Here is a 26646-nt window from a genome sequence, read left to right on the forward strand (position 1 = left end):
GACGGTGTTTCCATTAACCGATGTTATGCGACTAAAACATCTTTTTTTCCTCTTGCGATAAGTCATTCCAAAAATCAACGAACTTTGGTAGGTTTATAATTTATTTTACAGCCATGCACCGCACTAGACATTATTATCATTATTAATGGAAGGAGACGTGATGTGTTATCCAAGCATTAATAGCAGGGAAAGATATAGAGTTCATGGTGTTTCTCCCTTATTTCTGCTTCGATGTCTTGATGGCATTTCTTTGAGGTTTAGAGAGGCTATTCCTGTGATTATTGTTTCTTTTTTTAAATGAATTTAATAAAGAACTCTATCTCGTATTATGTCCAAACGAAAAATGAACGGTTGTTGTATTTTTAAAACGCAAAGTTGAACACCATCATTTTAGTTTGACCACACCAATGCTGCACTACTGTATATACATCTCAACGAAATTTCAGATATTTGTTTATGACTTTTTGCCCCCTTTAAAACATTTAAAATATTCACAAATTAATATGGGGAAAAATGCTGAAGATAAATGCTCTGCTATGATTTTGTAGATGGACCATTTTGAGAATACACAAAGCAGAGTTGAAGGGCAAGCAAGGTTCGCAGCAGAAATGTAAACGTTGGATGAACCATATAATTTAGGGCATCATTATGATTTCCTACTTTTGAGGACACAACGTCCACTCGCTATAACCTCCTCACCAACAAGAAATCGATACAACCCCAACACCTTTTGCTGTATATCTTGCAGCGCAATCCCAAACACAAGACGTTTTCATCATCGTTTCAACTTTGATCAACAACAATGTGTTTATCTATGTAACTGTTACAGTAGCCGGCTGGATCTCTTCAGTTAATCAGTAGAAACCGCTCGCGTTTTGCCACCCGGAAGTATCTTGGTGCCTATTGTTTACAAACATTCTGAAATGCCGTATTAAAGACATTATAGTTATTATAGGTTTATTTCACTCTGCAGTGCAGGAGTTTTTTAGCCTTGCGTTGTACCAAACCCATATGACTTTCTTTCTTTCTTACATTAAACAATCTGTTGATGAATAAGACTGTCTTCTGACATGCAATCAAAGGGAATAGGGTAGGATACTCAAGCTGCAAAAAGTATTCAGAATCATGTGCTAAATTCCAACATATTTGAATATACACGGCTCCAATAACATGACAGGCATGGTAGATAGAAAAATCTAAAATGTCCTCACACAAAGCCATTATGTGCTTCCCAAAGCTGTGTTTTATGAACAGATGCTCATAAGATCTCAATCAGCAAAATGCATGAAATCACTCCAAGGGTATTCAAATATTAAGGCTGTTTGAAGTTATTATAGAGTCCTGCAGTATTATAAAACTCCTCTATGTGCAGGTCACCTGTCTATAAACAACAGATGGCTGCAGTGCCTTTACTCAGTCTTTCCTCAGGAGAGAGAAACTGCAGACTCATCACTAGTCATATCTGTACAATGTGAGTGGTGATATTTCACAAGTGGCTTTTTAAGCACCAGATGATGTAGTTCCCGGGTCTGCCTCATTAAAAAAACATGGCAGCAGAAGCTTTTTCCTTGCCTTTGATTAATAAGGTAATAAAAAGAGATAAATCTATGATTAAATATTTAAACTGGAGGTGATCAAAGTTTTACTTGTGAAAAGTGGAGCTTGTTTCAGTGGGATTATTTTTTTTTAGGGCCTGAACTGTGAGGAAGGACAGCAATTATGGTTCAGGGGGTCTAAACGTTGGATGATTTCTGACTTTGAGTTGTTTTCAGGTTATATCTGGACTGGGCACCTTTCCTCCAGCAGCAGAGCAATCGCTCACAGCATCTTTACAGGTAAATCAATATCTGCAAAGTCCATTTACACCTAGTTTTAACATCACAATGATCATGAAGCATATTCATAGTTAAAGTGAACCCCGACTAGTGTGGCATGTTGGCCTTGTAAGATAAACGTGGGCGTCAGCTATAAAAAGGTGATACGAAAACACTCGTTCATTAAAATGTAGAATCTTTTCAACGAACGAAACGAAAAAAATGGCTCATTTTGATGAACGAGTTTGAGCAGAAGAGTCACAAACGTGCATCGTAGTACAGAGCAAGGCGACCATTTGAGCGTATAACACTTAAACTATTTTAAATGAGCGATCATTTCGCTTGATAAGACCCTTATTCATCGTCTGTAATCGTTTAAAGCCCTTTGAACAGTTTGCACTGAAACTTTTGGATCTTGAACCGTTTGAACCCCATTGAAGTCCATTATATGGAGAAAAATGCTGGAATGTTTTCATCAAAAACCTTAATTTCTTTTCGACTGAAGAAAGAAAGACATGGACATCTTGGATGACAGAAAAGTTTTTTCAAAAGTGAACTACTCCTTTCAAGAGGCGAGCGCATGGGACAGTGAACAAAGGGTCAGAAATTTGATAGAAATGCTGCAGCCGCACACAAACACACACAAAGGCTGAAGGTGGTTATAGAAAGTAATTGGGTAAACATTGAGCTGCTCTGAATTCATCAGTCTCTCCCCTGGGGTAAATTGGCTATCAGATGAGTAAACTGGTCATTCTCTTCCCCTTTATCTCTTTTTTAACAAAACCTGCCAGCTGTATGGGATCGCATTCACTCTGTAACCCCTGATCTTTAAGTGTACACACAACAGTACAAGGTGAAAACACACTACCACACTTTACCACCCGCTTTCCTCAGAGTTGGGCACCTACACTCCTCCTATGTAGGGTATGTCATCTAAAAAAACCCGTCCCAAATGGCTCACATGATTTGAACATGCAGTCTTGTGACCTTCATTTGCACATGACTCATGAAGTCCATGAAATCATGGTTATCAGAAGATCTTCCACTAACCCTATTGGAAAGAGTACAGCACTATGTGTTGTCAAATCAAATCAAATATTTATATAGTGCTTTTTTACAATACAAAAAATGTTTTTTTCTGCTGCACAGCAGATCTAGAAAAAATAGCATCTTAGTCCAGCTTAAGTAAGTTCAGTGATGGTTCATTTAAAAGTTAGGCCTATTAATTTCGTTTATTTATCTATACAGCCGCTCTGGAGAAAACAGTGATGTCATCGTCCAGCTCAGTTAATTTTTCATATAATGAGGTCAATGCAGGCAGATCAATAGTATTGTTGAATATTAAATGTCCCAACTAAGCAAGCCAAAGCCAACAGTGGCAAGGAACCAAAACTCCATCAGTGACAGAATGAAGAACAAACCTTGGGAGAAACCAGGCTCAGTTCTCCTCTGGCTAACGAACCAACAGTGAATGATTATGATCCAGGAGTCATTACAGGTCAGACTGAATCAGAACATTCAGCTCCATCTGAAATATTCTGTAGTCACATTCGATATAAACTTGTCCCAAATGAACTTGGACTGACTTGCATCACCAAAGTGTAGAACTGAAAGGCATGACAGGACAACATCCTTCACATTTCTACTCCTCCCAGTTCCTCAACACATCACTCTTTACATCCTATTCTGAACCAGAACACAACAAACACAACAGAGACACCAATAGCTCCCAACCTCCAGCTGTGCAGAGAATGATGGGAAAGCTAAATCTGCTGAGTATGTGACCACCAACTTTGTTGCGAAGGGGTTTAGGAGGAAGAGATGTGCACAGGAGATTTGCTCTTTATCTCCTGCTTGCAGGGAATTTTTCCAATGACCGGTCCTATTTGGTCAGAGAGACCTATTGGGTTTGCATTGATGTCGCTCAGAGATGGAGAGTCAGATAAGAGTCTAGGACGAGCTGCCATGACACACGCGATGGTCAGACTGATGTCCCATCAGCAAATGCCAGGCAATCACATGGGAGGAGGGAGAGCAGGTGTTAGAAGGAAATGCTACACAAAAATGACCTTCAAAAGAAGAAACCTTTCACACGTTTAATATCAATAATTCTCTCTCTTGTTGTTAAATTCATTCTTTTTTGTGTCTTTTGCAGTCGGTTCAGGCTCTGATGAGTAGTGCCGTTCAGCCCCTGCTGAATTCTGTTACTGACTCCGTCGAAGCAATACTTATTACTATGCACCAGGAGGATTTCTCTGGGTAAGCAAGCAACGAACACACTGTTATTGCATTGTGCATTCAGCACAGGATATGTTGCATGCATCCCAAAAACATACATGTGAAACTACTCAAAGAAAAAAAGTTGTATGCTACACTGTCCAGTTATCATCTTGGAATTTAATATAGTTAGTTTTCATTTTAATTTTAATTTAATTTTAATTTTATATATATATATATATATATATTTCTATACTTTATCCACTCAATGTCAATGTCAATGTCATGTTTATTTGTATAGCACATTTCCAAGGCCTAGGCCTCCCAAAGTACTTCACAGTTAGAGCACAAAACAATAAACACAGACTGATACACTAAAACACAATAAGTAAATGAATAAATAAATAGCAAATACTAAGAAATAGAATACAGCATACATCAAGGTGGCTCCCCTGTGCCGAACGCTAATTCAAACAAATGAGTCTTCAACAATGATTTAAAAATGGACAAGCTACCAGCAGAATAGATCTACAATATAAATGTAGCGTATAAAATATTTTAGGTGCATCAAAAAGCGTGCTTGTTAACCAGCAGACACCAAAAAGTCACCAAAATGAAGTATTTGAACCTCATAATTAAATACAAAAGGAGGAAAAAACTGCAAAAAGGTCCACTTTTTGATAGGTCCACCTTTCAATAGGCTGGCTATGGACATGCATGCGAACGGAGTGCATGCTTCACTCTGAAACACTCAGAAAATTGATTTTATTAATTGCACCAAGCTATATATTGCCATTATCGTCGTGCAGCCCTATTTATTAATTTGAACTTTACACTTTCATCAACTCAATAACTCCCTGTAGTTCCCTCACAAACTGATCAACTAGCTGTCCAGAAAAGTAGTAAAGTAGTCTAACAGGCAGCTGAAAAGTGAGAAACGTAGCACTCAGTTTTGCTCCATTTTCAGATATATATTTCAAAAATACCACACGAAACAAATGAGAGATGTCAAACTTGGGATTTATGATTGCACAAAGATTGTGTTCTCCCCTTGTGGGCTTTTTCTCAAACACTAACATGGCATTTGGGATTGTGTGCCATGCCATATTTAATCTTGTTGAGGGCAGTTCTGTGATCAGGTCTCTCTCAGCTCACCATATTTCAACATAAATTGTTTCTTAAAGCAAGAAAGTGTGATGGGTCTGCTGTCATATTTTTTTACAATTACAATTTTTTAAAAAAAATGTATGGGAGGACTGCCAGCATTTTTAAAATTAGATTTAAAAATGCTACAATGACAAGGTGGTGCAATTTAGTTTGCTAGATTTGTTTTGCTCCAAATTGACTTTTAATTTCAACATTTCCTCATGTTTTAGTCTCCTCAGTCTTTAGGGTTTACAAATCTCAATTCAGTTATTTTGTGTCAAGCTGAAAAATGGCATGAGAGTGCAGCACGCAAAACAAGCCATTGCGCGCGCATGATCATTCCCCGCTCGCACTCGATCTGCTCTCGCCTGCTGCATTTGCTCGCTCGAACAGTTTTATTTTTGGCATTCGAGGGGCGGGACTTACTGTTTTAATAACCTTGAATGTCATTGGTTACTTCCCCTTTTCCAGAAGTCAGTTGTGATTGGACGCCTGACCAATGACCCGTAATTCACTTGACTTGAGACAGGAGACATCACTTAATTTGTTTTATTTATTGTGGTTTATTAATGTGTAATGTGATTTAATGTAAAGTATCAGGGAAGAATCTATTCTATGCTCACGAGTTCCCGTTTCCTCGCGTGTAGATCTGTTATACTACCATGGAAGTCATTTACCACACGCGCCAGCATCAGTTGTGCACTCGGTTATTATTGCCAATGGCATTGATTTGTCGCCATAGTTTTTTACTTTTTAAGGACACGATCCCTGAAGACTCTTTCTCTCATTCGTTGGTCTGGGTGGTCCAGGCAATACAACAGAGAGTGAGGTGCCAGTGTTTGATAACATTTAAACCATTACCTCTGTAATTCAGCGCGGCTTCCTTTTGTCCACATCTCTTGTCCCCTAAGGGCAACTGGAGTCAGGCTTGGTGGACTTGTTTTATTTCTGTCCCTGCTGTCGGGCACTCCTGAGGAAAGACGGCAGAGAAATAAACATGCTATAGAGATGGCTTTGTCCAAAAAACACCCTCAGTTTCACCTTGTCAGCTGCAATCTTTTTTTGTAGATGAGCTAAATGGTCAATCTCACAAAATCAATGTCCATGTTATATTTTACTGTAAAATCAAAAGAAAGAAAATTAAAAAAAAATATATTTTGTAAAAATGCAGGGCCGTTTTAGTTCCATTATTTCCATATATATATATATATATATATATGAAGAGTTCAGATGCAAAAGCCTCTAAATGCCATTTGAAATTTTCTTCTTGAATGATGATTTTTATCAAACTTGTATATTTAAGTTCAGTAATTTCACTTAAATAACAATTAATAGGTAATCATCATTGCCATTTAAGTGAAATCACTGAAAGTTTGATAAAAATCATCATTCTAGAAGAAAATTTCAAATGGCTCTTAGAGGCTTTTGCATCTGAACTCTTCATATATATATATATATTTTTTTTAAATTAAGTATTTATTTATTGTGTCTGTATTTGTTGTACTGCCTTTGATGCATGCTGATTTTAATTAAAACAATCATTCTATTATTGTATTTGTATTCAAATACTAAATGAATGCTCTATTACTGCATTGAGAATCATCAAAAATAAAAACGGATGAATTACATTTAAAGAACTTAAAAGACATACAAACACATTTAGGTAAGGAAAATGATTTTAAGGTAAAAAAAAAAATTATAACGTGAGATTCACAAAATATAGCTTAAAATTATAAGAAAATATTCACAAAATATAATTCACAATAAATATAGCAAAATATATACTTCATGTGTGTAAGAAAAAACTGATTGTTGCTTGCTAAAAGGCATCAACACGACCTTCCTTTTCTGACATTGAGTTTCTCAGCAGTTCCAGTAGCGACACATTTATGATATTGATTATGTGACTGAGGAAATCAATGGTGTTGCTTGTAGCTGTGGTCTATGCTCACATTACAGGATTACAGTACACTACTCTTTTGTTTGTGTATGTTTGCTCCCAGTCCTCTACCCGTGGTTGGCCGCCCGGACGTGCCATGCTCTCTGTACATGCGTGAGCTGCAGGGCTTCATCGCTCGTGTGATGAATGACTACTTTCGCCCGCTGCAGTGTCTGGACTTCCTGTACGACAGTACGGAGAACATCGCCCAGCGCGCCATCACCCTTTTCATCCGCCATGCCAGCATCTTGCGCCCGCTCGGAGAGGGCGGGAAGATGAGGCTGGCAGCAGACTTTGCTCAGGTGAGGAAAATGAGGGACATTTGTCTCTCGTTCACTATCTAGGGGTCACTATCTCACCATCTTCCTCCTCTAGTGCTGGGTTTCAAAATAACTCATTCAAAAGTGAAAATTCATCATTTGCTCACCCTCATGTTGTTTCAAATTCATACCCAACTTCCTTTTTCCTTCCTACGATACTTTTAAAACTACGATAAAACCTGTTGGAAAGCATGTCTTTTCATTTTTAAAGTTTAATATGTTTTATGAATGATTGTTCCAGTGCACATAGACAACCATTGAGTAGGTGGGGGGGTGCTAACACGGAAACCTAAAATCCTAGGGAAAGCAGCATTTGTCCAAATTTCAACCTTTATCGTTCTATTTCATCAGAAACGATCTTAAAACAGGGCTTTAAGTGCAAAATACCGAACTAACCCTTTAAGAATTCTCTGACAATTCATTGTAGCTCTCAAATCAAATATTTGCCACCATTAGACCAAATAAAAATCCTGTCATTTACTCACCCTCATCTGTATCCAACTTTCTTTCATCTCTAAAACACAAAGTATATGGGACATGGGGCTGTCAAGCTCCAAAATAATCACGTCTTGATTTCCATTAGCTTTCTGTAAGAAACAGAGCAAAATTGAAGCTTCATATTAAATTAAAATTAAATATATGGCACCTTTACTCACATCAGGTTGTTGTTTTTGTTGTTAGATATATTTTTGGCTTCATCATGACAGTATAGAGAGGCTATCATTTGGCACCATGTTTAAGTTTGACTGTCAAATTCGTATGAATTCGTCGCATCTGAATCTGTGAGTAAACATCCCATGTGTGTGTGTTACAGATGGAGCTGGCCGTGGCTCCTCTCTGCAGACGGGTGTCAGACTTGGGGAAGGCGTACCGTCTCCTGCGATCTTTCAGGTGAGTATTTATTTAAAGTCTGGATGATGTCAGATGATCTTCTTGTCCTCGACTGACTGCACTCAGCACTTGATGTCACATCAAGACATCAAAAATTATTCTTTTGTGTGTATTTCTCACACGAACGCTCTCAATTAGTGTTATCCTTCGTTCTCCTCCTCCCCCCGCTGAGACGAAGCGGCCGCCTGTAGTCTTCCCTCTGAAAATCGCTGTTAATTAACAGTGAGAGAGAGAGAGAGAAAGGGAGGTTATTAATGCAGATGCTTGTCTGATTAGCTGAGGAGAAATCAGTGTCTGGATATACTCGAATGCTCACCTTACAGTGCTCCTTTGCTGTTTGGCGAATAACAGCTCCATGTTCTTGGTCTTGATTTATTAGTGCACGTTGTTCCAAATAAAATAAAAAAGTTTTCTTTTGTAGTCTTTCATCAGGATATAATAACTTGCTCCGCCATTTAACCGTCTTTCCGTTTCAGACTCTTTGCAAAGCTGCACTGTGTGTAAATGTCACAGTATTTTATCGTGATACTTGTGTAAATGTCACAGTAAATGACGCCGTTTGCATTAACCGATGTTATGCGACTAAAACGTTATTTTTTCCTCTCGCGATCAGTCAATCCAAACATCATGGCAACGGACGTTGGTAGGTTTATATATATCAGAGCTGCACTAGACAACATCACACACACAGTTTTAAAAGCAAAACATATATATCCAACTCCATTTCAAAACAGTCTGTGGGTCCCATCTTTTGGACATTCGTCATATTGCATTGGTTTTCATTTCTTGTCCCCGGAGCACTAATCTTACACATTCTACATTGATTAAAAAAGAAAATCGAATGTGTTTTTAATGGATATTATTTTATACAGAAATCGATTATTTATAATTCAGATGAGAATAATGTTACATTGTTAATTAATTGTTAATTTAAAATTAAGGAAAACAGATATATTGATCTGAAATATAGCAAAATAATTTTCAATTAATTCAGATACAATTACCAAACATATCGCGAGGTCTTTTTATTCATTTAATTAATAAACTAATTATATAAAACTATTGTCAGTGCACTACAAATAAACTAATGTCTTTATCAATAAAACTTGTATGTAAAATCTGTATTTTTGTTTTGCTTTTCCCTCCATTGTACCGAACCGTGAAGTCTGAACCGAGGTATGAACCGAACCGTGACTTCTGTGTACCGTTCCACCCCTACGAATGTTACGAACACCTTAATTTTCATGTTTACTGGCAGGTTTGATTCAGGCAGCTTGTATTCTCTGTACTTCCTCCAGGCCGTCTAATAAACATTAGTGAGATCTCACAGGACAGCTAATCAAATTAAACCTCAGCCATCTATGCCAGCTCTGAGAGCGGCTACCATGCCTGGATCCCTCATAAGCAAGGACTGATTCCCCTCTAGCAACTTTTACTCAACTTTCCTTTTCGTGTGCAGAAGGACGCAAAATGATGACGTCTTTTGGGGAAAGATGTTATTACAAGAGTGCCCTAGAGTAGACATGTAATTATTAATATGGAGATATTGGTCTTGTTTGATTACACTGTTGAGGGACCGGAGATGGGAAGTGATATAAATTTCGATCTGTACTGAGGTTTCCTATAATGTTTTTGACAACAAATAGCCCCGACTAATCCAGTATGAGGACATAGTTGCCCTCTAGATATGTTTTAATTTAGAGCTGAGTCACGAAGGTATCTTGTGACTCTTGTGACCTTTCCTCTGTTGACTTGGGCAGCACATGAAAAATGTTTTGCTACAGTATGTAAACCTCACAATTACTATTGCTATTGTTGAGGCTTGGGCTGCCATGACACCTTAAACATATCTTACAATACTACACCAGCTGAAGTATCACGATACCATGCAGTATTGTTAATTAATAATTCAAATCTTCAAAATGGACCAAATTTTCAATTTTTTTTTAATTTTAAGCTGATGCTTCCCTTCATAGAGATCAGGGGCATTGATTCAGTTCATTGACCAGCGCTGACGCCATTCATGGGAAAAACCCTTTAAACATTGACAGAGATATTGCTTTTCTCTCTTTTTTTTTTTTTTTACGAATATATCACTTGACCTGAAGAAGGCCAGACAGAGGTAATCACATGGGTTTAGTGCAAATCTACATAGCCTCTGTACAAATCTCAATTGTACACAGTCTTGATTATGTTTTTTGTTGTTGTCAGTTGGCGGAAACTAATTACATTCTTCACTCTAGTTATCATTATTAACTTAATTAACATTCAATACATATACAATACATAATCCTCTTCGTCCCATGTGAGACATGATATCACATTCACTACATATGCATGACGTGTAAAGCTAGAAGTGCATTGCCTTATTAAAAAAGAAAAAGAAAATGTGTTTTCTTGCATTCCTCCACGGTTGATTTCTCAGTATTGCGGTGTTACGATTTTGCTGTTATCGCGACAGGCCTACTCACTCGCACTTTACTTTTATTTCACACGTCATCATTATATCATTGACACACAATTTCAGAAGAAACAATGGTCATATATAGGTCGTGTGAAAGGGAACCCCCAAAGAAGCGAAAAGCTTTTAGGAGGGGGCTCGATAACATAAACGTACAACATATAATATAAAACCCAAAACTCAGTATACCATTGATAAAAAACAACAGAAAAAAATAAACACTACAACAAACAGACGATCCAGCACAAGTATAACAATTACGAAATCTTCAACAATCATGTTATAAGCAATTCATTCAAAACGGCTGATTTTCAACTATTTTCATTGGCGAAAAAGAGCAAAAACATCAATATTGACAATGTTGTGTCTAAATTGAAATTTTATATTAACTTTATATAAAAATCAATCATGTTTGCAATCGTGCTGATACTTGGAAAAACAGCACTCTTGCTTCTTGTCATATTGCAAAATAATATATGTAATTTATCCCTATATCTTTAAATTCCCTATTCTAATGGGAGGATAATATGTATAGCCTATTATAGCATATAAATTCATTTATAATATTAACATTACATTATAAGGATTAAATGATCGTCATCGCAAAGATGGTTCTAAAAAAAACTAACCATTACACCTGTTCCCGAAGTGGTCAAATTAAAATGAAAATAGATAAAATAATTCAAAATAAAACTGTTGTTTTACATTCTCATTATATTGTATTCAAGCATTGCACAAGCTGTTGAGATTGAGAAGAGCTGTGCTTTTATTAGCTAATTGAACGGATGTATGCTTTCTAGCTGGTGAACGATAAACGTATTTAAAAAAAAGCATTGTTTTCATCATTGCAATCACAATAAGACTCATAAAATAATACGATCTCATTATGTTGTAGTCGAGCACAAAATTGAATCCCAGTCTTCACTGAACCTGGGATGTTTTTTCTGATTCTGAAATATCATTCTCATCTTGTCAGCGTTGAGTAAGATATCTGGAGGACATCATTCGAGCTCCACTTTAGCATGTCACAAACATTTGGTGAATTTTATTGGACGTTTTTTCATAAGCACTTACCGTTCAAATCTCCAGCATTCATTTCAGGCTCTAAATTACACCCGGTTTGAGATTTGCAGTGAATATGAATATATTTGTCTCTCTGTTTCAGGCCACTGTTGTTCCAAACGACTGAGCACATCACCAGCAGTCAAGCGCTGGGAGATTTGATTCCATACAGCACCATATTACATTTTCTGTTCAATCGTGCCCCGGCTGAACTCAAATCGCCACATCAGGTACGCACACACACTAATGCCGAAGGATGGAAACCTCTTGGTTATAGATCCACAAGGATTAAGGTTTTAGGTTCGGCGTGTTAGCAGGCAGGAGGTTTTTGAGGTTAAATCTTGTTGACTATGCCCTTGAGCGGGGCAATTCATCTCAAGTTGCCCCATCGCAACTGCCCCTGTGATTGACCTACTGTAAGCAGCTTTAGATAAAAGCTTCTGCTAAATGACACATTTCATATTTGAGTGCTCGGACTGGAAAGGATGAAGATATTTTGGGCCATTTTATAAAATGAGGGTTCACTAAAATAGCTTTAGCATGGGTGGATTTGTAGAGCTCTTATGTTTCACTAATACAGCTTTCTCTTCTAAACAGAGAGCGGAGTGGTCCATCTCTCGCTATTCTCAGTGGCTGGATGACCACCCGTCAGAGAAGGATCGTCTCACTCTTATTCGGTAAGATCCAAGGCTCAAAATCCCAGCTTCAGTTGGGGGCACCAATTCCACCGCTTTCACAATAAACCTTTTCTGGGAATGTCAATACTAACACTCGTTTGATTTAGCTTGGTGTTTAGTTTTCTCATCTTTGACCCTTTATGAAACATTCAAATTCAGTAATGTCAATTTTAAAGCGAACTAGAAATGTCAGGGTTCGTACAATCACAGAAAACCTGGAAATAGCAGGGAATTTAAATAATCAAAATGTGATGTTTTATCAATTATTTTATAGAGATTGCAATTAGGAAGAGCAATTTATTTCTAATAAAGTTAATGCAATTCATATATCCTACTAAAAATATTTATATTCACTATAAAAATGGCCAAGACTTTTGCCATGAGTTAAGATTTTCTTTTAATTTCCACGACTTTTTTGTAATCAGTTTTAAAATTCCCAAATATTTCTTATTACCTATAAAAAATCTAGTTATGCTCAACTCTAAAACATTTCAATGGCTATAAATTGCATTTTATGAGTGCAAATGTAATAATTCATATTCATAGAAAACTATATATGAGAAAAAACATGAGTGCGAACTATAAAATTCAGTACTTCAGACAAGGGCCCAGACATAAACATAGCCACTATGTTAAGACTGTCTAGTGGATGCATTTCATATAATCGCAACCCTTTTAAACAAATCTACAAATATCCATAAATATTAATATTTGTTTTGTTATTTTAATTAATCTTACTTCTCTGATTCAAATCAGATTAATATACCTTTTTATGTAACTGACATGAAAAAAGACCAGTTTTGAAGAAAAAATTAGATGACTAACTTGAAAGTCTAATAGGTTTATGCAATGACCAGAATAAATGATTTCTCAGTGCAACATCAGCGTCCTCTACTGGCGCTCTGGAGGAAATACAGCAGCTTTTGTGTAAACAGCGAAAGAAAGAAACTAAAATGTGTGACTTTCCTTTGTTGCAGGGGGGCGTTGGAGGCGTACGTGCAGTCTGTCCGAGCCAGGCAAGGGAAGGAGTTTGCCCCAGTGTATCCCATCATGCTCCAGCTGCTGCAGAAGGCCACAAGCGCATCATAGGACCTGCAAACAGAGCCAAAAATGTTGACCATTAATCATAACAATACACTCGTCTTCACCAAAAGAAGTCTTTATTATTATTATCATCATTTTGTTTGTTTTGTTCAAATCAGATGTGTAAATTAGTTTTGCTTACACACACAATGTGTAAAAAATGTACAATGTGTGTGTTTTGTTACTACTACTGGCTTTAATAAGAATCCCTAGCTTTTTAACAAATCTACATGTATTCATAAATAATATTTGTTTTGCTGGGTGCAACAGAGGGAAAGAAATGAAATTCTAAACACATTATGTATATGTTAAATAAATAATGTCTTTAAAGGCGCCTCATTCTGATTGAATCTGTTTAATTTAAAATTTGAATATGGTGCAAAAGTTCAATTATTTCAGTAATTCAACTAAAAAGGTCAAACTAATACATTATATAGCATATAAGCGTTTATTTGTTATAATTGTGACGATTATGGCTTACAGCTTATTAAAAAACCCAAATTCAAAATTAGAATATTGTAAAAAGGTTTGAAAAAGCCATAATCATCACAAATAAAGGCTTGGAATATCTCACTTTGCATGTAATGAGTTTATATAATGTATTAGTTTCACCTTTTAAGTTGAATTACTGAAATAAATGAACTTTAGCACGATATTCTAATTTTTCGAGTTTCATTTGTATAACGAAAAAATGAAAATGGCAAAGCCACTTTAAAGATGGACATAAATGTATCACAATCATAGTCAGGGGCACATGTTAAGTACAAGCTTGAGAGTGATCACATTAGTCTGTTAGCTGTATAACTGTAGGCCTGCCTCTGAATATTGATCTATTGATTAATATCTTCATCTCAGAGACATGATGCAATCCTCCTCATGTCCGTCTCCAGCTTACACTCTTTCCACACTGTTTTCTTTGACCTACATGGCACAATCCCAGATTCTGGTGTTTAATATGCGCTGTCGGTGCTGCTATAAAAACATGAATTCATCTTCTCTTCGTCACCAGTTTTGCATAATCATGCAAATGTGATTCATCCACTTGACTAACTGCTCACTAAAAAATTAATGAATTATGCGAGTAGTGGCCTCATATAAATAACTAAACTGGACATATAAATAACATTGAAGATGTAATGTAGCATGCACCCAAACAAACCCAAGGCTTTATGTAAAACGAATAAGCAATTTTAAGATGATTTACATCTTATATAGAGCCTTACCCTGCACCTTGTACCTCGGTTATGCAAAGTTTTACTAATATAGAAATTATAATTACAATATTTTAATAATTTTGTTATTTCTGACTTTTTAAATCTACAGTGTCTGTTTAACAATAAAGCACCAGTATATAAATTTGCATGCTTCAAATTAAATTATCATAAAGTATACATAAGAAAAAGGCTCTGATATTTTCTGGTTACATTATCAGTCGATGATGAAATAAAAGCCCCAAATATTTGCCATAGCAATATGATCACTAAACCATCATCAGTCATTATTTTAGATTATATTATCGTTTAATGACTAAATATAATTGTTCATTTACTTCACTCAAATGGCTCAAGTCAGTATATTAATGTAATGTATTATTTATTCGTTTGCTCACTGGCCAAGTGTTTATGTTCACATTGAGGGTGGTGTGCAATGCATTACTTTTAAATGGATATCTTCGAGTTTGATGACTTGATAAACAAACCCAAGACTTATTTGTTTAGCATAAAGCAATTTGAAGATACTTTATATCTTATATAGATTTGAATGGAAATTAATATCATCGTATTTGGGGCCTTACCCTGGATCTTGTTGTACCTCAGTCAGCTCTACAGCAGTCAGTGTAAATACCTAACTTAGAACAAAAATTTTAATAAAAGTTGAAAACCACTGAAATATGTGAGGGGAAAAACATGAACCTGAAACCTATAAAACACCGAATGCATTAAAAATTGTTATAATGTAACGTTAGGTAACAAAGACAAAGACGTTTTTCCAGACATTTTATCGACAACTCTGATAGTTTTAAATGTATTTTCTGTGCATACAGGTACATTAGTTTCTCAGAAGGCCAGATACATGATTTATTTACTTCTCAAGGCTATTATTAGATAGATTATTCTGACTTCGAACGCACCCTTATGTGTGGGGGTAGTTATTGGGTGTGGGGTGTCCTCTCATATTACACACTTTCCCGCGAGAAAACCCTGAGTCGCGCCAAAACCCCACCTGTATAACTCACCTTTATTCTTGCCTGAGCTTGTCATTGAAAGCTTTCATGGGACGTTCGGCATTTATATAATGACAAATAATGATGTGTGACGATTAATTATGTCCCCGCTGAGTCACAGCTGAGCCTTGAAAACTTCAGGCGCGTCTGTTTCTTCTGTTAAACGCAGCAGATCAATAAGAGCGCGCGCACTGCCCCGCCAACTAACCCCCACAGGCTTTGGTCAGAGCGACTCTCTGATTGGCTGCAGTGGTCGCTCTGAGGGATTTCCTCCTCGTTCAGCCAATCGCCGTCGTTATTTTTACACACCGCTTCCGTGATTGGCCGAGAGAGGGTGTAGCTCTTCAGAGCGCCAGAAAACAAGCTTTAGCGGGGGATTCATAGCCGCCTGACCAGCAGAACGAGTGAAATAAGAAGATTACTTGCTCAGATCTTCTGATTTAGAGAGAAAATTATGTTCAGATAAGGAGGAACAAAAAGGATCATCTTTGCGCAGGATTTATTTACGTTTTGGGATTTTTTTTTTATCCCAAGGACGGAGTTTAAGGTAAGAATATAGAGTTAAATCTTCTATCTGCCTTAATTTACATGATATACAAATATTAATTAAAATAATTTCCTTAAACTCAAATCTGATGTTTACTGAAGTCACAGACATATCAGTATTCAAATATTAATAAAACGAGAAGATTTATATATTATGCTGCTGATCTTCTAAAGTAACGTTATAATGTAAAACAAAATATATACAATAGTGTGACAATAATATAAATTATTTCTAACGTTTAATTAATGTTATTTCCTCTGAGAATCTTGTTTCGTTACCAGGCAACTGGTGAAGATATTTGCGCCAAAATCTTTCCATCATCATCAGATCAATCACTTTTTTTACTCCTTATTTAATGCAGTAGTACTAACTTTATATTAATATGTAATATGTAATATACTATCACTGTTTTACTCATGTTTCTTATTTAATGTAGTAGTAGTAGTTGTATAATATGCAATATAATAGCACTTTTTTTACTCATATTTTCCTTATTTAATACAGTAGTAGTATAACATGTAGCTAATATAATATATTTTGTCTAATATGTTCGCTGTTTAAGCAATATAAGTAATAATATGTAATAAACTGATAATGTAATTTTATTGGACAAATCACTTTTGGCAACACTTAACTAAAACGTTAACAAACATCAAATAAATGCTTTACAGAGTGTTGGTATTATATATTAATAATGTAATAAATTAATATGAACTTACTAGTGTTATTCATATATAGTAACATTCATATGAATAATTCAGTAATGAGCTGGTTCACTATTAGTCTAAATGTGCTGGCTAACTGATTCAATTTTCCTTTTTAGATGGAGATGAAGTGTTTAACTTTAAAGGATTTGCATAGTGTGAGGACACTAGTGAATAAGACAAGCTCAGATGATCCTGTCAGCTTGAATGACCATAAAGTAAGATGATCTGAATGAAATGAATGTGTTTGAATTGTATGGTAATGCATCTACTTCCTCATGAGATGTTGAACGGATACCCTGATTTCAGGAGAACATCTGCACGGACCGAAGGAAAACGACCCCGCTGAAGTGTGAGTCCGTGACGGCAGCTGTGAGTGGACATAGGAGAGTTTCCAGCCCAGATATCATACATATAACCCCTATTAAACACACTGAGAGGGACCACCCGGACCCCTGGACCCCGACAGCCAACCTGAAAATGCTGATCAGTGCCGCCAGCCCAGATATCCGGGACAGAGAGATGAAGAAAACCCTCTTTAGACCCATTGAAAATGAAGAGAAAGCTGTAGAGGAGGAGGAGGAGGAGGAAGAACTCGATGACTCGTGTCAGGTACGAAGAAGTCGTCTAAATCAGTGTAATGATTTGAAATGTACGTGCATTTACATTTATTCGTCTTACAAACGAGGAGGCGATTCGTCTTAAATATCCGCTAATCTCTCTTAATTTCAGTATGAAGCTTTAGATGGTTCTGAGAGGAGACCCAGTCGCAAACAGAAGAGTTTAGGTCTTTTGTGTCAGAAATTTCTGGCCTTGTACCCAGATTACCCAGAAACCTCAGAGAGCATCAACATCTCTCTGGATGAGGTGGCCTCTCGCTTGGGTAAGAGAAAATAACTCCTAAACCTAATCAAACCCCATTTCTGTATTATTTTAAAGCATTTATAATCTTTGTTAATGGCAGTACCGGTAAATATATCATTCTTCATGTAACCATGATTACAGTATCAAACATGTGTCAGTGGTGAATAATAAAGCGTTTTAGGTTCCTTCTCATCATGTAAGAAACCAATGGGGAAAACCCAAGAATTTACAGATCACGCACTACAGTATATACCAATTGCAATTATGAACCATTTATCTTAAATATGGTCTGAAAAATCTACAAAGAGGTTTGAAATGGATGAACTAAATGTAGTGTTACCATAAAATGTAGTGACTGACACGAGATCTAAACCGTCTCAGGTGTTGAGAGGCGACGTATCTACGACATTGTGAATGTGCTGGAGTCTCTGATGCTGGTGAGCCGAATGGCTAAGAACCTGTACGTGTGGCACGGGCGCCCGAGGCTACCACAGACCCTGGAGGAACTCCATCGGGCGGGACGAGAGCAGGGCTACCATCTGCAGATGGACCAGAGAGAAGGAAGCAGCCCATATGGCGCCCATCACTTGCAAAACACACACGGTATGACACACACACACACACATATTCCTCTAAAAGCATTTGGTTTGCATTATTTATAGAGTTGTTCCGATTCCGATACTAGTATCGAAAATGCTGCCGATACCAATAGAAAATCTGGTATCGGGGAGTACTTCTACCCATGTACCGATCTGATACCCTTGTCATGTACCGATCTGATACCCTTTTCTTAAAATCTATTCTTCTTCGCTGTTTTAAACAGTGGTTGTTTGTGGCAACACAGGAAGTTGTGCTCTTACCTCAAGCAACCAGTGTTGCCAACTTAGCACCTTTGTCGCTATTTTTAGCGACTTTCAGACCCCTTTAGCGACTTTTTTTCAAAATAGCGACAATTTTAGCGACTTTTTGGACAAACCTCAGTAACCTCCAAATGTTGCCAGTACTGTCCTGCTTGTTTTCTCCCTGTCGTCACTCTCTCTAGCTGCGTCTCTCCTGTTCAGTGAATGGCCGAGAAGAGCGCACAGCCACTGACAGATGCGAACGAACAGTGTTTTTCCATGTACTTATCTGCTTTTCTTTTGTTTTATATTTAAAGAATTTAGTTTGACCATTTTCATTTTATTTATTTTCTTGTGCTTATTACTTATTACTAACACACTCACTAATCACTATCATAGAGCTTGATAATGTTCCACATAGGCCTATAAAAAATGTAATCATTCATATTATAGCTACTCGTTCTATTGTCTGACAACAACAAAAATAGGAAATGAAAACAGCTTCATGGCCTTCAGACCAATGCTCTGGAAAAATTGCCAATTGTTTCATTTAACATTGAGGGCGGTGTCCATTACATTAAACTTTTAAATGGATATATTTAAGTTTGATGACTTGATAAAGAAACAAATCTGTTTCACGTCCCGCTGTCCTCGTCTGGAACCTCTAATGTGGTTGCTGGCTTCTTTTCCCATGTGGTCGCTTGTTGCTAAGCAACAGCTTTGCTTCCTAACAAAAGCTTATTACGAACATGAGGGCAGGAGTCACTCGACCAGCCAATTCACCGACCATTCAAATCCACTATCACTGATTCTCTTCTGCCAGTCACATCACATTTATTCATTATCCTCGAGTCACGTCTGGCATCGTCCACAGTTGCTGAAACTGAATAGCCAAATTCCTCTTGATATCAAAAACCATTTTCACTGTTTCTTAAGTCCCTGTAAAGGCCGATTATAAATGTTAGAAATGTATTGCTAAAACATAATACAAAGACTGTGAACTGTGAAGTGCTGAATTGTGGAGTTAGACCGTTAAACAGTTTTTCACCATTGCTATTTTACGGATTTTTTTGGGCGGGGCTAAAACAGGGCTCGATGACACACTGAGCTCGTGGACACGCCCCTACTTGATGACGCACCTTTTTTATTTTTATTTTATTTTTTTTCGACGAATTCGATTTCTTTGGTTGACTACAGCCCTACTAATAACACATTTTTCTGTGGTGTGACAATCTCAGAACACACACTTAATTTTGACTTAACAGGGACTTTAAGTTGCTGTGTGGTTCTCTGAAGGCCTTTATTTTAAAGAGTGCTTCCATACCTAAAACCACAACTTTCACGTGTTTCACACTGTTGTTTATCTCTCTCATACAGCGGCTTCCAGCAGACGGAAGGATAAATCGCTTCGCATCATGAGCCAGAAGTTTGTCATGCTGTTCCTGGTGTCCAAAACACAGACCGTTACACTCGATACAGCTGCTAAGATCTTGATCGAGGAGGGTCAGGATGAGTCCAACCACAGCAAGTATAAAAGTAAGACGTCAATCATTTTGAGCTCTCATATTTTGTACTGTATTTATTATTGATTTAAGTGTAGCTCACATTTGCCATCTGTTTGTGTTTGTTCAGCTAAGGTACGACGCTTGTATGATATCGCTAATGTCCTGACCAGTCTGAATCTAATCAAGAAACTTCACGTGAGAGAAGAAAAGAGCCGTAAACCCGTCTTCAAATGGATCGGACCTGCCGATTTTCACAGCAGTGGTACGTCCTGTTTAAACACTGGAAAATAGTCTCTTCAGTATGATCATTTTGTGATTATATGTCTTTTATTTATTTAAGATTCAGATGATTTGAGGGTCTCAGAAGCTCAGATCAGTGCCTCCATCACGGGCGCCGGGGAACGGCGGGAGAAAATGACACGTCACTCCTCCTTTCAGGTCCTCCCAGCCCCTGCTGTCAATCAAAGACGGATAAGCTCCGCCCCCAGCACACCTCAGAGACGCTCTACAGGTGAGAACTGGGCAGAACACTAGCATTTTACAAGCTTCTAGCAGACACCTTTGTCCTTACAGGGAAAAGCATACACCAACAACAATATTTGTTATATACAACCATGATGTTAGTGTGGCACTTACACTTACAATGTTTTTCCTGGTTGTGTTCTCAGACGAGCCGGTGGACTACTCCAGGAAGAGTGTGAACAGCTCTGCGGTGTGTCAACTGCAGTTTGGAGACAGGTGAGTCCACCTGCACACAATTTGTATTTGCAGAAATTTCCACATATGTGATGCGATCTGGGAAAACCCGTCGCGCTGGTACATTTTCAGTAAGGTATATACAGTAAGTTTGGACACCCATGCTAAAGTTGCCTAAAAAGAGGAATAAAAAATCATCTTTTGGATATTGATCTTAATGCCTTAATTAGAAAAATGATGAAAACTCCAACATTTAAGGACCCAAATTTTCTTTGTGAATGAATAATGTATCATAAATAAATAAATGTTCTTCCTTAAAATACAGGGTGCATAAGTCAGGACACCCCTATGTTAAATTCCCATAGAGTCAGGCAGATTTTTATTTTTAAAAGCCAGTTAATTAATGGATCCAGGATAATATGCATCCTGATAAAGTTTCCTTGGCCTTTGGGATTAAAATATCCCCACATCATCACACACCTTCACCACACCTGGAGATTGGGATGGGGTACTTTCCATAAGATCATCTTTCAATGCAAATCAAACCAGCTATTAGGCTAACTGAAGTAAAACCATGCCAATCTCCAGGTGTGGTGAAGGTGTGTGATGATGTGGGGATATTTTAATTCCAAAGGCCAAGGGAACTTTATCAGGATGCATTTAATCCTGGATCCATGAAATAACTGGCTTTTAAAAATAAAAATCTGCCTGACTCTATGGGAATTTAACATAGGACTTATGCACCCTGTATTTTAAGGAAAAACATTTATTTATTTATGATACATTATTCATTCACAAAGAAAATTGGTGTCCTTAAAAGATGTGATTTTTCCTAATTTTTTTAATCAAGGCATTAAGATCAATATCCAAAAGATGATTTTTTTTATTCCTCTTTTTAGGCAACTTTAGCATGGGTGTCCAAACTTATTCACCACACTGTAGATTGAAAACAATAACGATTTTTAATTTTAGTTTACAATACCCAACATTGATTAGTAGCTTCTGTGTTGTGTATATTTGCAGTGTTCAGGCCAGTGGAAGCGCTGTTGGACCAGCGGTGCCTCTTCAGGCGGACGCCCCGTTTGCGTCACTGCCCTTTTCAGCCCAGTTCGCTCCTCACCAGTTAGCGTACCTGTCCGGTCTGCCACAAACACCCGTGTTCATGGTGTACAGCGGACACGTGCCCGAGGGCATCAACCAGAGGTCACCCGTCTCAGGCCACAGGGAGGGACATCCAAAGAAGAGAGAGAGACAGGAGGAAGAGGAGGATGATCAGGCAGCTAAACGAAGCAAACGCTCTGTGTCCATAGAAAGTGAAACGGTGAGTGTAATGAGCCTGATTAAAACTTACATACATGTATTCATCCGCATCGACATGCATATACATATTTTAGCATATTAAAATGTTCTGTGGGTTATTTTTACCAATAAAAAAAGACAAATTAAAGCAAAAAAAAAATTGGTGCAATTTTTGTTAAATGCTTTAATTTAGTAATACCACATTTTTTGGAAAGCAATGAAGCTTTCCAGGTTCTAAAAAAAACTGAACAAAAATAAAATAAAAAAATAGACAAAAAAATAAGAAAATAATAGTAAAAACATGAATACAATAATATAATACATTATGTAAGATTTGAATAATTAGGCTGTTTAAATTACAATGTGCATTTTTTGTTAAATACTTTAATTTAGTAATACCATATTTTTAAACTGAACAAAAATAAAATAAAAAATAGACAAAAAACAAGAAAACAAGAGTAAAAACATGAATACAATAATATCATACATAACACATAAAATTTGAATAATTAGGATTAACGTCAGCTTATATTTGATCTGATTATATATGCATCTACACACACAGGTACAGATTTTTACCACGGTGAAATCACTGTAATGCACAGCCTTTAGGGGCTTATTTCATTTATAAAATCGTGGCGACCGCACTATTATAATTCACATGTGTGAATGTCTCGTAGGGTGGGACTGATAGTTCCAGAAGGTCTCCGGTCTGCTCTCGGGAAGGTTCCCCGTGGGACGAGGCCTCGTTTGGGCCGATGAATGAGGAAGACGCCGGAACATCCAGTCCCAAAGATGCCCACATGTCCTCTCATTACCTCTATGTCCCAAACACAGCAGGTACATGAAAACCCGAGTGTCTACAACCACCAGTCAATGTCAAACTCTCAGATCTAACATTTCATTTCGTTTCCTGTAGGTCTGAACGGTTTGAACTTCCTCATGCCAGCAGGACATACACGAGGTGGTATGCCAGCTGTAGCTATGCCTTATTTTTTGGTGCCTTCACCGCTCATAACAGGTGCGATGCCCGCTTCCAGTGCTGAGGGGGTTGCCAGCAGTGGTTTGAGTTTCAGCATGCCCACCATGTTGTCACCTGCCCAGTTTGTGATGGCAGGAGGGGCATTTAATGTGGCTGAAACACTGAACACCCCTGAGCATCATGGGCACCGAATACCAGTGGCGACATTCTCACCGCAGGGACCACGAGTACAAGAGAGCCCTCAGCCAGCACAAACACAGGTCAGTGTACTGCACACAGTTTGTAGTGATGCACCGGAAATGTATATTCGGTTTCAGCCGCAACAGGAAAGCTTGAAATCCTCGAGCTGATTAGCGCTTCTCTAATGGCGTGTTTACACGGTCAAGCGTCACGCATAAACTGCACTAGAAGATCTGACATACACAAACCAGTCAGGTCACAAGTGTCTGTTTTATTGGTTTTAATTAAAAAAAGTGGTTCTATTTGGATGAGCTGAAATCTTTTAGTTCATAATGTATTCAGTCGATGCGCGAACAAAACATTAAACATTATCCTGACACTAAACATTTTTGAGCATTGTTAATTTTCATATGAAACAAAGTTTAAGCTTTCAACTTAAGTCAATTTGATCCCAAAAACGGTCTTTAATGTGGCGTGACAGATTGCTTTAGCTCCTCCGTTCGAGCGATCATCTCTTTACGGCTAACTAAACCACGAAATAAACTTGATTCGGTGAGTTTTCAGACCAGTACAATTTTGTGCCTCTGAGCCGTCAGACAAAGAGTTATCAGACAGCTGTAGTGTTTGATTAACTAAAGTTGTCTTTTAAAGATTAAATATATCCTCTAAACTTAGGGAAGATTAACATTACGTGTTAATATTGGTGATAACCTCTGTTCGCAGAGAAGGATTAGCATTTTTGTGCTAGTTATTTTGGTCTTATCCTCTAAAAGTTGGAAGGTGAAAGATCCTTTCCATTTTCTATCAGGGAAGATTAGCGTAACATGCTAATAGTTTGTGTTGTTTTTTGTTATTTTGTGGTGTTACCCTCTAAAAAATTATTTTAGCATTAGTATAATTAGCATAAAGTGCTAGTAATATTGTGGATATCCTTTGGTCTACCAAAGAAGGTCGATCTGTGTAAACAAGTGTAGCCTCTGTTGATCAGAGAACGTTTTAGTTTTTTTGTGTGTGGTAAAGAATATCACAAAATGGTTAGAAAAACTGGCCTTGCCGCTCCATTGTGGTCAGACAGCAAATTTAAGTCATTGTTAGGAGTGCACATGGATTGGAGATTGAATTTGACAAAGAAATTTAGCATTCACCCAGAAAAAGTATGGTCTATTGAATATTGTAAAAAAAAAAAAGTGCTAGGAGCAAGTATTGGCAAGAACAATGTGAAAGCCATTATCTGTTGTCACAAAGAATTCAGTGACATTATCCATTGCACAAGAACAAGCTAGGTGTATTGCTAAGTTAAATGAACAGAACACACAATTGCAGACTCAATTGTCCTGTTTCAAGACGAAGGTGTTCCTACAGTGTTTGTGAGCTTCTCCCCTCCGCTGTTTCAGACTCCTGTGACACCAAAGGAAGCAGCGCTGGGGTCCAAATCTTTCTTTGAGACACCTGGAGCTTTTGGGACTCTCGCCGGCCAACCAGCGGCGCGCAAACGAGGCTCCGCCCAGAGGAGGCTGGACATCGGACACACCGCAGCCAATTAAATTAGCCGCTGCATTTGTGTCATTGGTTTTCAGGCTACTGTGCCAAAGACAGAAACAGCATTACACAGCAAATTTCTTTACTTGAATTATTTCTCGTATATGACCATTGTATAATGTTTACGAACATCAGTATAAGAGGGCAGATTATTACAGATGCTAAAGTCCCACTCAGGGTCTATAGCGTGATTCGGTTACGCCCTTTTGTGGCTCGATTTGTTTTCCCCCCACATCATTTGTCATTTCTGAAAGTGTTTTGGAGTTTATTTGATATCCCACCAGTGTATTGCCTGATTTTGTTTACCATTATTTATTATAGCATTTCCAGAGGCTAAAATCATCAATCCAGTTTTAAGCACTACGTATTTAAAAATGTGAAAATGAATTAAGTCTGGATCGGCTTCTGAGAGAAAACCACACATTTGCGTTTTGTATTTCTCTGATTGTAAAAAGTGCCATATTGGTGAAGCCGACATGCCTTAGAAATATGTTTGTTACATGATGCCTTCACCACTAAGAATGAACACATAGAAAAGTGTATTTTGGGGTAAAGAACAAAATAGTGGTTGTAATTTTCTGCTTAATTTTGAGGTGCTACGTCTGAAATGAAAAGGAAACACATACTTGAATAACCAGTGAAAATGATCTGCGATCACTGGAACAAAGCAGAATTATCACAGTACTGTACTGTTTAAAACAAAGGATGTTTATGAATTAATTGTTCTTAGACTAGTAATAAATTATTTTTGAAGGGGTACAGGAGTTACATTTGGATTGAGCTTTACACCGCCGTGTAATTCGTACAGTATTTACAGTCACTACTGTAACTCGTAGCATCGCATAATTTTGTAAACATGTTAATTTGTGTGTGTTGAATGTGTTTAGAGCTGCACTGATGAATCTGTATGGTGCTTTTGTGTTCGTCAGATGTATTTTTTAATCATTTTATGTATGGACGCAGGTGTCGTACATGTAATACAAAAATAAATATATGTAAAATGAAATTTTCGGTTGATTTGAAATGGGAAGGTGCACAGGCTTGTGCGACCACAAGGTGGCAGCATAGACAAAGACTGATGAATAACATCAGTCGAGTGCAAAGGCCAAAATCCGCTAAGACTAAGATATTAAAACACAATCACAATGTTTATTAATGCATATGTATGTGGATGCAATTCATTGAATTGCTAATAACGGTCTTCAAAAAGTTTGAAAGTCAATGGGGTCCATCAACTGTTTGTTAAATAGTCAACCTTCAAAAATAGGACTTATTTGTAAAGAAACTGCCAGACAATACCTGTTTATTTTGCGTCCAGTTTCCCAAAATAAACCAATAAAGTCCTATATTTGAAGGTACACTATGTAACAAACAGTTGATGGACCCCATTGACTTTCATAGTAGCCTATGGAGGGAGAAAAATACTATAGATGTCAATGGGGTCCATTAACTTTTTCATAACTCATATTTTTCAAAGTATCTTCTTTATTGTTCAGCAGAAAAGGAACAACATAAGGGTTTGTGAATGATGACAGAATTTTCGTTTTTGGGTGAACTATCCCTTTAAGTTTAATACGAGTGTATTCAAACCGGTAAGTGTGAGCATTAGTAGTATCATGCGTGTGGTCTGTATTATAGTTTTTTTAATTATCTAGAC

At 37.4% G+C, this 26646-nt stretch overlaps 2 protein-coding genes and 1 long non-coding RNA gene across 3 annotated transcripts in view; 2 read left to right on the forward strand and 1 right to left on the reverse strand.

The window, feature by feature from the left end:
• Positions 1-13951, forward strand: part of cog5 (component of oligomeric golgi complex 5) — a 75759-nt gene extending 61808 nt beyond the window's left edge. The window contains exons 16-22 of the mRNA XM_039660536.2: positions 1773-1835; positions 3970-4073; positions 7181-7418; positions 8251-8327; positions 11954-12080; positions 12448-12527; positions 13505-13951. Coding sequence (XP_039516470.1) covers positions 1773-1835; positions 3970-4073; positions 7181-7418; positions 8251-8327; positions 11954-12080; positions 12448-12527; positions 13505-13616 — 801 coding nt within the window. The 3' untranslated portion in view covers positions 13617-13951. The remainder of the gene's footprint in view (positions 1-1772; positions 1836-3969; positions 4074-7180; positions 7419-8250; positions 8328-11953; positions 12081-12447; positions 12528-13504) is intronic.
• A 2234-nt stretch (positions 13952-16185) lies between these two features.
• e2f7 (E2F transcription factor 7) lies at positions 16186-25995 on the forward strand. Its single transcript, XM_039660516.2, has 13 exons — positions 16186-16381; positions 17205-17303; positions 17395-17697; positions 17818-17968; positions 18331-18552; positions 20166-20324; positions 20421-20555; positions 20634-20804; positions 20962-21031; positions 22013-22310; positions 22969-23128; positions 23208-23530; positions 24845-25995. Exons 2-13 carry the CDS (start codon positions 17205-17207, stop codon positions 24992-24994), a joined length of 2241 nt encoding a protein of 746 aa, XP_039516450.2. The 5' UTR covers positions 16186-16381; the 3' UTR covers positions 24995-25995.
• Positions 20612-22143, reverse strand: LOC148965127 (uncharacterized). The gene is made up of 3 exons (XR_016149991.1): positions 21972-22143; positions 20936-21041; positions 20612-20811 (listed from the first exon to the last, which is right to left on the reverse strand). It is a non-coding gene; the product is annotated as an uncharacterized LOC148965127 (long non-coding RNA).
• Positions 25996-26646: the final 651 nt, after the last annotated feature.

The sequence above is a fragment of the Pimephales promelas genome, chromosome 24 (genome assembly GCF_988280905.1).
Source record: "Pimephales promelas chromosome 24, fPimPro1.hap1.1, whole genome shotgun sequence".
Classification (NCBI taxonomy): Eukaryota; Metazoa; Chordata; class Actinopteri; order Cypriniformes; family Leuciscidae; genus Pimephales; species Pimephales promelas.

Excerpts from the sequence above, each read along its gene's own strand:
- e2f7 (XM_039660516.2), top strand. The coding sequence starts at position 17,205 with ATGGAGATGAAGTGTTTAACTTTAAAGGATTTGCATAGTGTGAGGACA. Across the intron at positions 20,805-20,961 it reads ACCTCAGAGACGCTCTACAG|ACGAGCCGGTGGACTACTCC; the intron begins GTGAGAACTGGG and ends TTGTGTTCTCAG. Across the intron at positions 23,531-24,844 it reads CTCAGCCAGCACAAACACAG|ACTCCTGTGACACCAAAGGA; the intron begins GTCAGTGTACTG and ends CCGCTGTTTCAG.